The following is a 12,847-nucleotide window of genomic DNA, read 5'->3' on the forward strand; positions in this document are numbered from 1 at the left end:
CTTCTGTTTTGTCTTCCTCTCTCGTTCTCCTCGGATTCCCCTCCCCCCTCCCCCCTCCCCTCCTCTCACCCCCAAACACGATCTGCGCTCCTTCACCTCTATCCCTTCCCTTTTTCTCTGTTGTTTTTTTTTTCGTGGCTAACTTTGGGATCTTGTCATTGTCTTTTTTTCTAGAGTCGCAGAGGGGACGGGGTGAGGGGGGCGGCGGCGGCAGGGAGGGAGGGGGGAGAGTAGGAGAGGAGTGGTGGTCCACGGGGAGAAGCAAGTAAGAAAAATAACAGTGCAAAGCGCACACTCAAACAGCGATTCATAAACGGTTACCGTTTTTTTTTCGTGATAGATGTGTTGTGGCCTCTTTCTCCTTTTTAAATCATTGATTAATTGATTGATATATATATATTTATATATATAGACTCTTCTCGAAGCTATCACGGTGTGTGTGCCTGTGTGTGTGTGTATTGGGTTTGGGGTTACTTTAGTTGGGTACGTTCAATATACAGAGAAGCCGTTTTTTTTTTGTTTTTGGAGGGGGAGAGGGAAAGGGAGGTGTCGACGTAGGTGTTCCTCACAATTTGCTTTTCGTGGTCGCTGCCGCCGCCGCCGCCGCCGCCTTCCCCAACAAAAGCCGTTGAACGTGCACCCATGTACCCTCGGGCTCGCACCAAAGGTGCCTCCCCAGGAGCCGGACATGTCGACGGCGACGGCGTCTCAGCTAATAGTCACGCCACTGCGTCAACCCCCGTCGCGGTCTCATCGTCTAACACGGCAGTGAGACATGACGACTCCTCCTGCCCCTCATCACACAAAAGTGTACAGTACCGCGCTACTGTCCGTTGTAGCAGTCGACACTCCCCGCGTGTATCCAAGCACCAGCATCAAGCACCCCACGTGAGACAGACTCTAGTCGGCATGCACTATGAGCCAATGCAGGATATGGGCGACTTGCTACCCCCAACACCTCCGCAGATCCGCGGTGACAGCGTGCATCACCGCACAATGGCGTCATCACATGATCTACAACAACAACCACCAGCGCCGCCCCCGCCTCCTATGAACGGCTATCATGCAGACTGGATAACGGACTCTAGCAGTGGTCTAACGCCATGTGTTGCGGGTGCACTTGGCACCTCTGGTGGCGCGACGGCGCAGGCGCCCTCCTCATTCTACAAAAGTATGACGACTAGCATCGCGATTACGCCAGTCAACAACTCCGCGGCGGGCAGCAGCTGCGTGCTCACTTCACGACCGTGTGCAGTGGTTTCTGGTAGCCCGGAGTACCGACAGCCGCCCAACTATGGGGATGTAAGCTACAGCATCAGTAGTGATGCGGGTCCTGCAGCTATAAATAACAGCAGCGTCACGTCCCTCAACCGCATCATCAGCCCATCCGCTAGTCCTGTCCACACGGTCGGCGCGACACTCAGGTCGCCAGGCATATGTTCTTCCCCGACAGCGGCATCGTCTGGAGTAAGCTGGGGAGCGAACATGGCCCCTCCGCCGCCGCCTTCGCACACGAGCGCCGGTGCGCCGTTGGCTCAGATGGCCACGGTGGGCTGTGGTGGCCCGGCGGCAATGTCTGTGGGCGCCTCTGTTCCCGGGGTGACGAGCCTCAAAATAAAGGTGGGCGGGAGCACATCCGTGGTCACCGCCATGGCACCTCTCTCGCCGCGCATTAACTACATACCACTCGCCCAGTCCCAGCCACAACCGACGCACTTCCAGGCACCGCAGCAGCGATCCAAGGAGCCATCTATGCACCATCGCCGCGTAACCTCTGACGGTGGAAAAAGCGGTGGTGGTACCAATGGCACTGGCGGCAATCCGTTTCCTGCGGGCGTCGGCAGCATCAGCAGCAGCAACGACAACCCTGACACGGAGTCGGATGAGGATCAGAGCAACGCGGTTGGCACTGTGCTGACGAAACCCACCGTCGAGGAGGCCGAGGCGCGGTACAGGTACCTCTACGAGGAGTACCTAAAAGTCAGCCGCATGCGTACGAGGCTCCTGGAAGAGAGTGATTGCATGAGAAGCGAGCATGCGAGGCTGTGTGACGAGGTGTTTTACTATCGCCGCAAGACCGCCTCGGCCGCTGAGGAGCGGGAGGCGATCTTGGCTGACTACCAAAGTGACATCCACCGTGTGTTGTGTCTCGCTCGTGAGCTGGCGGCGGAGGCTGCCGCTGCACACAAGAGCAGTCACCGTACGTCCCAAGCACCTCTCGCGAATCAAGACAACAACGAAGATGCCACGGCAACGTCCACGCAGCAGGTGTTCGATACTGCGGTAGCTCGCATCTCTGCTAGCCCCGTTCCTGTCGGAGTGGCGGTTCCAAACGCTGGTTCCTCCACAGAAGCCCCGATGCCTCTGTCTCCACCTCAATATGCGGAAGACTCTCCTCGGTCGCCACCACCTTACATGTGCGAGCAACTACGCTTGCGATACGGAAAATGGGCAGCGAAACCACGTTCGACCCCCTGCTACTCACCGTGCATGACCGAGGAGACCGGCCATGAAGGCCCTCAGGGGCAGCAGCGCCACGGCTCGGTGTCGCAGCACGAACAAAGTCTTCTGTTGCGCGACGAAGTGCGGGACGTGCACCGCAACACCCACGCGGCGGTGAGCGCATATATGACGAGCCTCGACTACAGCTTTCTGCCAGTTCCGGGGACGCAAAGCTGCGCTCTCGCGTGCGCGCCAAGACAGCGGCAACAGCACTTCACTAGCGAGTATCGCGGTCTTCACTTTTATGTCGATGTCCCACGCTTTCACACGCAGACGGCATGCGAAGCACCAGACCGAAAAAACGCCGCAGTTGACACTGGAGAGTAAAGTGACGCTTGTTCTACCCCGCTGCTGCTGCACAACCTTGAAAGCAGCAGCAGCGGGCTGCTATGGTCCCACCACGCCGCCTCATGAAGGTGAAGAAGTACTTCAGGCCCTGTCGTTTTTATTGTCTCGTTTAAGGGTCTGTGGGGACTGGTCGCTTCCACTATTTTTTGTTTTTGAGATTGGTGGACAGCTTTATATATTGGTTTGTTTACCCTCTCTTGGTATTATTGTATTTGTTTCCTGATTCCTTGTTCGTCTCGGCGTGTCACACCACTCGATGCGGTGCATCTCTCATCCTCCCCCTCCCCCGATCGCCCGCCGCCACAACCATTCACCATAACGCCCCCCCCGCCGCGGAGTGAGGAGGGGTGGATGGATCTTCAAAAAAAAATGTGCGTTCGAGAAGCGTGTCTTGTGAGAAAGCAATTCATCGAAGCTGACTGCGAAAACGTAGGCGCTCTCTACGAACTCGATGTCGCTTTCCCACGAGCTTTTTAGACGTTGCTTCTCAGCCTGTCTTGTGTTTATCCCCACCACCACCACCACCACCGCCGCCTTCTCTCTCCAAGTCCGTTCTCCTCCTCTACGCTCGAACAAAATATCACAGACTCTTTTTTTTTTGCTGTTATTGTTTTTTTGCCTGTTCTTCTAATTCCATTTTTTTTCCGTTGTTCGGCGTTCTTCATATCTCTTTACGATGGCAATCACGAACGGGTTTCTGCTGTTGTTATGTGGTGTTCGTTGAAGTATATATATATATATATATATATATATATGTATATTTGTTCTTGATATCCCGATGGCTCCCGTGGCTGGAGAAGCGAGAGCATCCCCCGCACCGCCCGCCCGTACAGTTCTGCATATGTACGTATCCGCATGCTTGTATATATATATATATATGTACATGTTTGTTTCACTCTCTTGTATAACTGCGCCTCCTCCCCCCTCCCCCTTGTGTGACTGTCTCTCATCCAGTGGCTTTAACAATTGTCTTCTATAGTGTCCGCCATCCATTTTTTAAATTTTCTTCATGTCTTTAGGATTTCTTTATTCTCCTCGTCATATTTTGTCTCATCTCCCAAATCCCCTCACTCTGCCTCCCCCCTCCCTCCCCACCCCCTCCCCACACGCATAGAATGCATAAATACGTGGTTTCCCTACCTCGCCTTTGAGGGTTACGAAAATAATATAAAAAAACGACGACGACGCGCGGACGCACACGCACACGCACAAAACACGTAACGTGCCCCTTGGGCTGAGATAAATCCACAATATTGGGGGGGGGGGTATTCCCAAAGACCTTCCCCCGAATACCCTTACATCTATTCACGTAAGCACGAACACTATTCTACTACACATTAATCTTTGTTTTCTGTTCTCGTTTTGCTGTTGATGTTTTTTTCCCTCCTCGTTTGGCTTCGCACTTTGTGCCGTTCTTTTTCGGTGTGTGTGTGATTTAGTTTGTTGTTGTTGCTTTGGGGGGTGGGGGGAGGTGGAGGGAAGGGAAGGGAAGAGAGCAGCTATGCTTCTCGTCCTTCATCTTTTTTTTCGTCTGATGATGCCCTAAGACTATAACCATTAATGTTTATCGTTGTCCCCCCCCCCTCCCCTCCTTTCCGCTGCTTCCGTTTCTGTGCATGTCGACGGGAGTTTCACGAGTGTGTGCATCATTGAGCTGAAAGAAAAAAGTTGCGCCATAACTCCCCCCTTTCCCCCTTTTTTTTGTTTGTTTTATCCTCCCCCCCTCCACTCAGGCCACACACACAAAAAAAAAGGGCGGGGAAGAACGTATGTTATTATTTTTTGGTTGTTGGGACTTGATCTTTTTTTTTCTTCCTCCGCCTCGGCAAAAATAGAATCTGGGGGAGGAGACTTTTGAAGACGTCGATATAACTCTTCCCCCTTTTTCTCTCGTGCGCGTGTGTGTGTGTGTTCGCTTTTTTTTTGGGGGGGGAGGGCCTTCTTTTCTAACCACGCGTTGATTCTCTCTCAGGTGACTCTGTATCCAGAGAAAAGGATGAAGCTGACAAGCGTACGTCTGTGCTCCTCCCCGCTTTCCCGTATACTCTCGTCGACTGGAAGAGGAACTGTTGTGTCTGTATAGAGAGATTATACAATTTTGTTTTTCCAGATAACCTCAATTTAGTTTTGATCTTTCTGCGCTGTGGGCGTGTAGGAATGCGTCTCTGTTGCTTTGCCTGTATGTGTGTGTATATATATATATGTGTGTGTGTGTGACTGTGACTGTGTGTGTGTGTCACGCATATCCATCTCTCCTCATTCTCCCTTTTTCACTCTCTGTAGCCGACACACACACATACACGAGAAGGAAGAGTTGTACCGTAGCCCTGAGGATCGAAAAGAGTTGAAAAAAAAGGCAGGACACGGATAGACGATGTAGCCTCACCCACGCACCCGCTCACGCACCCACCTTACCACCTCATAGCCCCCCCTCCTCTTCCTCCCTCAGGGCTTATTCCGTGATGGTGTGCGCTTACCCTAATGCCCCCCTGTACACCACACGATGGCCAACACTGTTACAACTCCCCTCTTCTTTTGGTCAACTGTATATGTACACTCTCCTCCCCCCCCTTCCTCCCCCCACCCCTCCACACACACACACACAAACAGTCTTTGACTACTCCCGAAAGGCCGTGGAGGAAAAACAAATAAAAAACAGCAAACATTACCAAATATTGCATCCTCAACCGTCACACACACACACCCGCACGCGAGGTACTCACTTTTTTTCTTTTTTTGCTCTGGCACTCTGTTCAGAGACACACACAATATTTAGACGGAAGCCAAACACCAAAACACCGCTGCTGCTGCTGCTGCTGACCATGCGGATTTTCGCCCCGGTCGTTATCGTCATGGCAGCGGCAATGCACATGACACACGCTGCGGCTCAGACTTACGTCGCGCCGGACCCGAGAGTGGGTCTTTCATCACAGAACGAGGAATACCTCATCGGGGTTATTTCGATGGCGGTGATAGTTTTGGCGGTCATTATGGGGGTTGCCTCGATGGTGAACATCGACTACGACGACGACACGCTGCTCATGGTGGAGGTGCCGGCGGATACACACCAAAAGGAGTAGTGGGCCCCCACTCCTTCCTTAAGAATGCGATGTCCACAAGTAGCATTGGGGGGGAGGGGAAGAATATGCTGACGAGGGCTATTCCTTTCTGCAACATCCCGTAAACACACACACACACCTCCGCATGTCAGCCCTCCCCTTTCCGTCAGCGCTTCGCTCTTCCAGTAAGACGCAAGGGTGGTGATATCCGGAAAAAAAAGAGGGAGGGTTAAGAGAGTTTTGTGTGTCATATGGCTACCCCCCCCCCCCCCCCCCAGTATTGTGATGCGTACGTCTGCTTGAGCCGGGTGTGTCCGTGTGTGTGTGTGTGTGTGCTAAGGAGGCACATGGGGTAGTGATGATGGGATACAGAAGAATAAAGAAGAAGCAAGCGGGTGGGGGGGAGCACATATTCGCAAGACAGTGGAAGGGGGTAACGATTAAACTGAGCGTCTTCGAGCTTAATTGAAGGTAATCGGGTTAAAGGTATTTCTCTTCCGCCACGTGTTTACACGCACTGCACGCCGCATTACACAGGGGGCGTGGGGGGGGATCTGTGTGTTCGCAGACAACGTACGTCGGCGTCTCCTTCTACCCTTCGATGGTAGCGTGTGGTTTCACTGCCCTCGTATTTCCTCATTCTAGCCCGTGGAGAGTGCCGTCCTTAGTCTTTTATGCCTGTGTCTGTGTCTGTCTGTGTGTGTGTGTGTGTGTGTTTTGTTGTTGTTGTTGTCACTGCGACGAACAACGCTGAAGAGACGCCAAAGAAGAAAAAGATATCATTTACAGGGAAGGAAGATCAAATATGCTCTCTCCCTCCCTCCTTCCCCTCCCCCCCCTCTCCCCTCCCCTCACTCCACAAGGTCAACCACAGGGGAATGCCGCATCTCATTCCCCTGTGGTTGTGGGCTGTGTGTGTGTGTGTGTGTGTGTCTGCGCATCTCGTCGTCTTGAAACCCAACTCCTTACGGAATCTTCTCTCGGTCTTCACACTTCACGCCTTGTCTTCACATCATACCCTCCCCCCCCCCTCCGCTCCTCTGCTTCCCACCTACGTGTGGACATGTGCTGATGCACGCGCACACCCCATACGTTGGGTGTATGCGGGGTACCCCCCCCCCCTCCCCTCTTCCCCCAATCACATTGTTTTTCTGTACCTCCACCTTTTTCTCCCCCTGAATCCATGCCCCTGAAATGCGCACATCACTCGAGTGGGGGAGTCCATAGCAGCGAATAATCAATAGACACACACACACACACACGCATACACACACATATATACGTATACACACATCTACCGATCAAAACGCAGGTGCTTCTCTCCCCCCCCCCTCATTCTATATATCTACATATAGAGAGTTTCATCTCCTCGGGGAAGCCCCCCCCCCACAAACAAACAATTACATAGACACCGCTCGCGCTGGCCGAGCTGAGCGGTTCATAGATCCGTTGTTATAAAAGAACCCAAGGGTTCGTAGTCGTACCACGCACCCACTCCACCCCCCCCCCTTCCCCTTTCCTCTTTTCGTGATTCATTGAAAGAGTACAGTTGTGGAAAACAAAAAAGGAAAGCAGAAAAAAAAAGGGGGCGGTGTGTGCGGGGTGCGGGGGGCACTGCAGCGACGATGCAGATCGAAGTAAAGCTCTTGCTGGATAGCGCGGAGGGCTACCAGCGCACCATCCTTACCCTTGCCAACCACCACCTCAAGGACGAGTGCTACTATGACTTGTTCTTCGACTTCCCGTACGCCGCACTACAAGAGCGGAGTAGTGTACTGCGACTGCGCGTTCCGTGTAATCCGGCGTGTGTTGACGACCGCCCGGCAACGTCACCACCGAGCCCGGGTGCAAGCGGCAACAACAACTACGATCCAGAGGCGGAGTACGACGCTTTTATGCGTGCCTGTCGCGGCGAAGGGTCGCTTGGTACCAAAGGTGCGGGTGATAGTAGCAGCTCTGCATCCCCGCATGCGGTGGGAACGACACTGAGCATGCAGGGCGATGATGGCTCCTTACGCGGGCTCCCAACACCCTTGTTCATCCCTGGAGCTCCCGGCAAGCTTGTTTTGAAGCAGAAGAACACGGTAGAGCAGGGTCACCAAATGAGCTTCGTGGTGGAGGACGCGCACGTGCCGTCAGCGGTGGTGGAGTCCCTTGTACAACTGGTGCCGAGGTCGCTGCTCACGGGCGCTCCTTCCGCCTCGGCAGGGGTAGATGGAGTCCTCGGTGATATCTTCCCTATATTGTCAGCTTACGCGCAACAGCATCCGCTCAATGACGACGGGACCGGCGAGTCTGCGATTGCTCGAATTCTTTCCCACCTGACCGATGTTGCGCGCTCTTACGCGCCATACCACAAAGCTACCGAGCTGGCTCCTGACGTGGATAACTCGAATGCGCACTTCACACAGGTCCGCTTTGCGGCGATGGGAGCGTCCACGGTGTACACGCAGCAGCAGATTGCACTGTCGCAGGGAAGTTCTAGAGAGGGGAGGGGAAGGCCCGGCGCTGATGGACGTTCTGACGCGGCTACGCTGTGCCCGCAGCTGGTGGCCGTTGCAGGATTCATGACCCTGCGCAAGCTGTTCGCGTACGCGCCTCTGATTGCGCTACAGCAGGGTACCAACGGGGCGCTTGAGCTCACGGGGAGTGAGATGGAGTTCCGCGAGGGATTGCGAATCCGCCTCGATGTGAGTTACATTCTCCCTGGGCTGACCATTTATGAGCTTGAGGTGCCAAACTGTGGCGTTGTCGTCGACGAGGTGTCGACGGAGGTCAGCAACTTTCTACGTCTCCTGTCGGTATCGTTCCAGAAGGGCAGTGAGAGCAAGTTTGTGCGATATGTGCAGTATCAATCCGCGACTCGTGAGGCGGAGCAGAACGCCAACGACGTGAAGCTTCGACTCACCAATGTGAATGGGTACGAGGAGGTGCGACGCAACCTAGAGCATTTTATTCAGGCAACCTCCGCCACTAGCGCGGAGGGCTCGCGGGACCGGCGGCACATCTCGAATACTGAGGTGGACCTCGTGGACGATGACGACGATGCTGGAAATGACGACTCGTGGTGGCGGGCCAGCGGCGACGGCTACGTGCAGGAGACGAACGAGGACTTTTTTTTTGACAGCCCAGAGGAAGCACTACGACGAGGGCAGAGCTTTCTTCGACTTCGCAAGCAGCACCACTCAAACAAGTTTGTGCTGGTTCTCAAAGCTCACCAGGCATTTAACGGTGGCCAGCAGAACTCGCTCTCCAGCAAGGTCCGTGTCTGTGAGGCTGTGGCGCGTGCTCTCCTCGGTAACCCTACGAAGTTTTTACACGAGCACGTCGAGCACTTCGCTGTCATGAGAACCGTGTGGGTGGAGTTTGGGGTGCGAGAGCTGTGCCGCACCGCCGCATTTACGACGGAGCGGCTGACGGTGCCGTGGTGGTCTGCGCAAGCGCAGCAGCCAACCTTCCAGCGAAACTGGGGTGGTGGCGCGCTGTCCGCCCTCACTCAGCAGCAGAGCCAGCTTGTCGATCCCTCTAGTTCGTACTACCTCTCCCAGCAGCAGCAGCAGCAGCACCACCACGGCTACGGGGCGGTGTTCGGGCTGACACCCGTTCCGCCTTTGCTGATTCATTTGGACCGGACAGTTTACAGGTTGCCGTCCAAGTCACAGACGTCGCGCATCCCGTTCAGCCAATCTCAGTCGTGGGGCGCACGCCAATGCGAGACGTACGAGATGGAGGTTACAAACATCATGGCACCGACAGAGCCTAAAGATGTTGTGTCTGAACTCACAATGGTGCTCAATGGGTTAGGGGTGGAGTGGTCCGTTGGGGTACGCAGTAAGCTCGAGCAGTATTTCTCCTTGATTGAGATCTAAGATGCAAGCCGTCTTGCCCCCCCCCCTCCCCCCACTCCCCCCCTCCCGTGGGGCAATCGCTCATGTTCCCTCTGTTTTGAAGCTCTTGCCGATACTAGAAGGCTGGGGCGGTAGACACTTTGCGTTCCACCTACTAACGGTTGCCGTTGTTTATCAACGCAAAGGGGGATCTGCCTCACGCTGTGATACACACTTGCACATGGATCTATATATTTATATATATATTTACATGAATCGCTGTAAGCCGGCTATAGAGATGTGTGCCTGCACACACCTGTGTAGCCTTTTTTTTTCGCGGAGAGAGCCCCCTTTTCCCCATTCGGCGGCTATGTGGGCCTGATCTCGGCTCTAGATGTAGTGTGTGTGACACTCATGATGAAGCAGAGCGCAGTTTGAGACATTCTTGGGGGCTTCTAATTAAAGGGAGGGAGGGAGGGAGCTGGGGGAGGGTAGGGGGGGGGTAGGGGTAGGGGTAGGGGGTTTCAAACACGGAGAGCATCGCTTGAGCGGGGGAGGGGGAGGGAGGGAGGGGGTGGAAGGGGGTGGAAGGGTGCATTTCGATCAGCGTATACACACTGCCACAGGCCCGTCCCCGTCCTCGCCCCCCCCTCCCCACCCCACCACCTCCTCCCCCTCTGCTCATCCCTCTCTCTCTCTATTTCCTGTACATCAACTCTTGTGACCGCCTGCTCACTGACACTGACGTCCCTTCACCCCCTCCAGTTCTAAACAAGCAAGAAAATAAAAGAGAGAACCGGCACGTGCATTGATCCTTCTCAGTGCTTCGGCTTGTGTGCACCGACTTTACTCGACCCGAGGACCTCTGCTCCACAACTCCAACACAGACCCATCCTCTCAGAGACTGTTCTTTACCTTCTCCTCCCTCCCCCCTCCTCCTCCTCCTCCTCTGCTCACCTCCCCCCATCTCGCTCGTGTGGTCTTTTTTTTTTCGATAGTCGAAGCACCCTAATTTGCGCCTCGCTTTCCTTTTTGCCCCTGGGGGCTCTGCTTTCTTTTTCACACGAACACCGACACACACACGTGTTTGCAGACAGTGCCTCCCTTCCCCGCTACTCAACCCCTTCATACACTCACAACATATCCAACATGTCCGGTATCAGCAAGTCCGCTGTCGCGGTGAAGCGCCCAAGCAAGAGCGTCGGAAGCCGCAAGTTGCACAAGGCAAGCCGCGCGATTGCCAAGAAAGAGTCCAAGTCAAAGAGCGCAAGCGGGACTGGCACCAAGCGTCAGCATCGCTGGCGCCCAGGCACCGTTGCTCTGCGGGAAGTGCGCAAATATCAACGGTCGACGGATCTGCTCATCGCGTGTGCGCCATTCCGACGCCTTGTAAAAGAGGTTATGTCGACCTTCAAGGACACGATGCGCATGCGCAGCAGTGCCCTGCAGGCGCTGCAGGATGCAACGGAAAGCTACATTGTTGGTGTTCTTGGCGACGCGAATCTGTGCACCATTCACGCCAAGCGTGTGACGCTCTACCCAAAGGATCTTCAGCTAGCAATGCGTCTCCGTGGTGAGCGTTCGTAAGAAAAAAAAAGGTTGTTGACGGGTTGGAGGGGCTGGAGAAGAAGTGATGCGGGGGCAGACACATAGATCAGGGGGCGATGCTAAAAAAACCTGCATGTATATCATTAGAGCACCTTCCCTGTGGCTTTGGTGTGCCGTCACCGTCTCCCCCTCTCGTTGTTGTTTTTGCGCGCTGGATGTTGGCTTTAAACGACATCGTCTTCACCGTAGCTCTCGCACCTGGCCGTTCGGCGACATTCGCTTATCTAGAGGTCCCCCACGTTGTTTGCATTTTTCTTGGCTCTCTTGTGCATTCACACAGTCACACACACACACACACACATGTACATCTGTACTCCTATTGTGTGTTTGTGGCCGTGTGCATGTCTTGGTTTTTTTTTTTTGCTTTTCGCTTTGTATGGTCCACGAGCCTCCTCCCCCCTCTCCCCCCTCCCCCCTCTCCCTCAATCTACCTCCCCTTCTTTTTCGTGTCTATGGTTCCTGTTTTACTCGCTCATAGGAGACCGGTGGGGCAGGGGGGTGGGGGGCAGGGGGGGGGGGTCACGACCGTCGCGGGTGCGCATGTATATGTGTGTTTATTGTGCGAATGCGTCTTGACCAGCCAACGAACCGGCAAGGGATTAACAAAAGAAAACAAATGGAAATAAAAAGAGAGCCGCGACAACAATGACGGACATTCTCCCTCTTTTAGATGTTCTATTCCATTTTTTCCCCCTCCCCCTCCCCCTCCCCCTCCTCTCGGGATTATTATATATCAATGTTACACCTCCTGCGGTATGCGTTCCCGAGTAGCGGTGCAGAGACGTTTCAGTATGTGTGTGTATGTGTGTGAATTTGTGGAGCCGTTCTTCTTAATCGTTGTTGATGTTGGCGTTGTGCGTTTGCGTTTTTTACCCCCCCCCTTCCCCCTCTTTCCTCTTCGTTCTCTCTGTTATTGGCGGTACTTTCGTCTCTTTGTGGGTGGTGGTGTGTGTACGTGTGTGTGTGTGGGTGCCGGTTTCTAGTGTGTTTCTGTTCTTGCTGTTTTTTTTCTCTTTTTTTTTTATTCACGGCCACCACCACCACCACCACCCCACCCTCCTCCTCTTTCCAACCAGCCACTCGCTGCCACTGCTACAACCACATGCTTGCGCGCCCCGTAGACGCGTCTCACGTGACTGTGTGACTGTGACTGTGTGTATGTGACTGTGTGTGTGTGTGTGTGTGTGTGTGTGGGTAGGTGAGAGGAGAGGGGGGGGAGGTGAAGGGTATATATTTTCTAGTCAAAGTTGTAGAAAAGACACGGGATCCCCCCTCTCCCCACACAAACACACACACACATACACATACACACACCAGAAAAAAGAAGTGGAAATATACAACACCAAAGTACAACGATCAGATTCAAAACCGCGGCAAAACTCAAACAAAAAAAAAGTATGACGGAGAAAAAAAAATGAGGTAACTCTCCCTGATTTTTCCAGCTCGGTCGCCAATGTCTGTGCGGTTGTTTTTCTTGTCGGCTGGCGAGCTCGCTCCCCCGGA

General features: G+C 54.0%; 4 protein-coding genes across 4 annotated transcripts; all 4 read left to right on the plus strand.

The window, feature by feature from the left end:
* Positions 1–909: 909 nt before the first annotated feature.
* Positions 910–2,829, plus strand: JKF63_05779 (uncharacterized protein; the record flags this gene model as incomplete). Its single annotated transcript, XM_067901733.1, has 1 exon — positions 910–2,829. The coding sequence occupies one exon, from the start codon at positions 910–912 to the stop codon at positions 2,827–2,829; it is 1,920 nt and encodes a 639-aa protein (XP_067757759.1).
* Positions 2,830–5,702: 2,873 nt separating this feature from the next.
* On the plus strand, positions 5,703–5,930 carry JKF63_05780 (uncharacterized protein; the record flags this gene model as incomplete). The annotated part of the gene is made up of 1 exon (XM_067901734.1): positions 5,703–5,930. The coding sequence occupies one exon, from the start codon at positions 5,703–5,705 to the stop codon at positions 5,928–5,930; it is 228 nt and encodes a 75-aa protein (XP_067757760.1).
* A 1,604-nt stretch (positions 5,931–7,534) lies between these two features.
* On the plus strand, positions 7,535–9,778 carry JKF63_05781 (uncharacterized protein; the record flags this gene model as incomplete). The annotated part of the gene is made up of 1 exon (XM_067901735.1): positions 7,535–9,778. The coding sequence occupies one exon, from the start codon at positions 7,535–7,537 to the stop codon at positions 9,776–9,778; it is 2,244 nt and encodes a 747-aa protein (XP_067757761.1).
* Positions 9,779–10,885: 1,107 nt separating this feature from the next.
* Positions 10,886–11,323, plus strand: JKF63_05782 (uncharacterized protein; the record flags this gene model as incomplete). The annotated part of the gene is made up of 1 exon (XM_067901736.1): positions 10,886–11,323. One exon carries the CDS (start codon positions 10,886–10,888, stop codon positions 11,321–11,323), a length of 438 nt encoding a protein of 145 aa, XP_067757762.1.
* Between the last annotated feature and the right edge of the window lie 1,524 nt (positions 11,324–12,847).

This window comes from Porcisia hertigi, chromosome 19, assembly GCF_017918235.1.
Source record: "Porcisia hertigi strain C119 chromosome 19, whole genome shotgun sequence".
Taxonomy (NCBI): Eukaryota; Euglenozoa; class Kinetoplastea; order Trypanosomatida; family Trypanosomatidae; genus Porcisia; species Porcisia hertigi.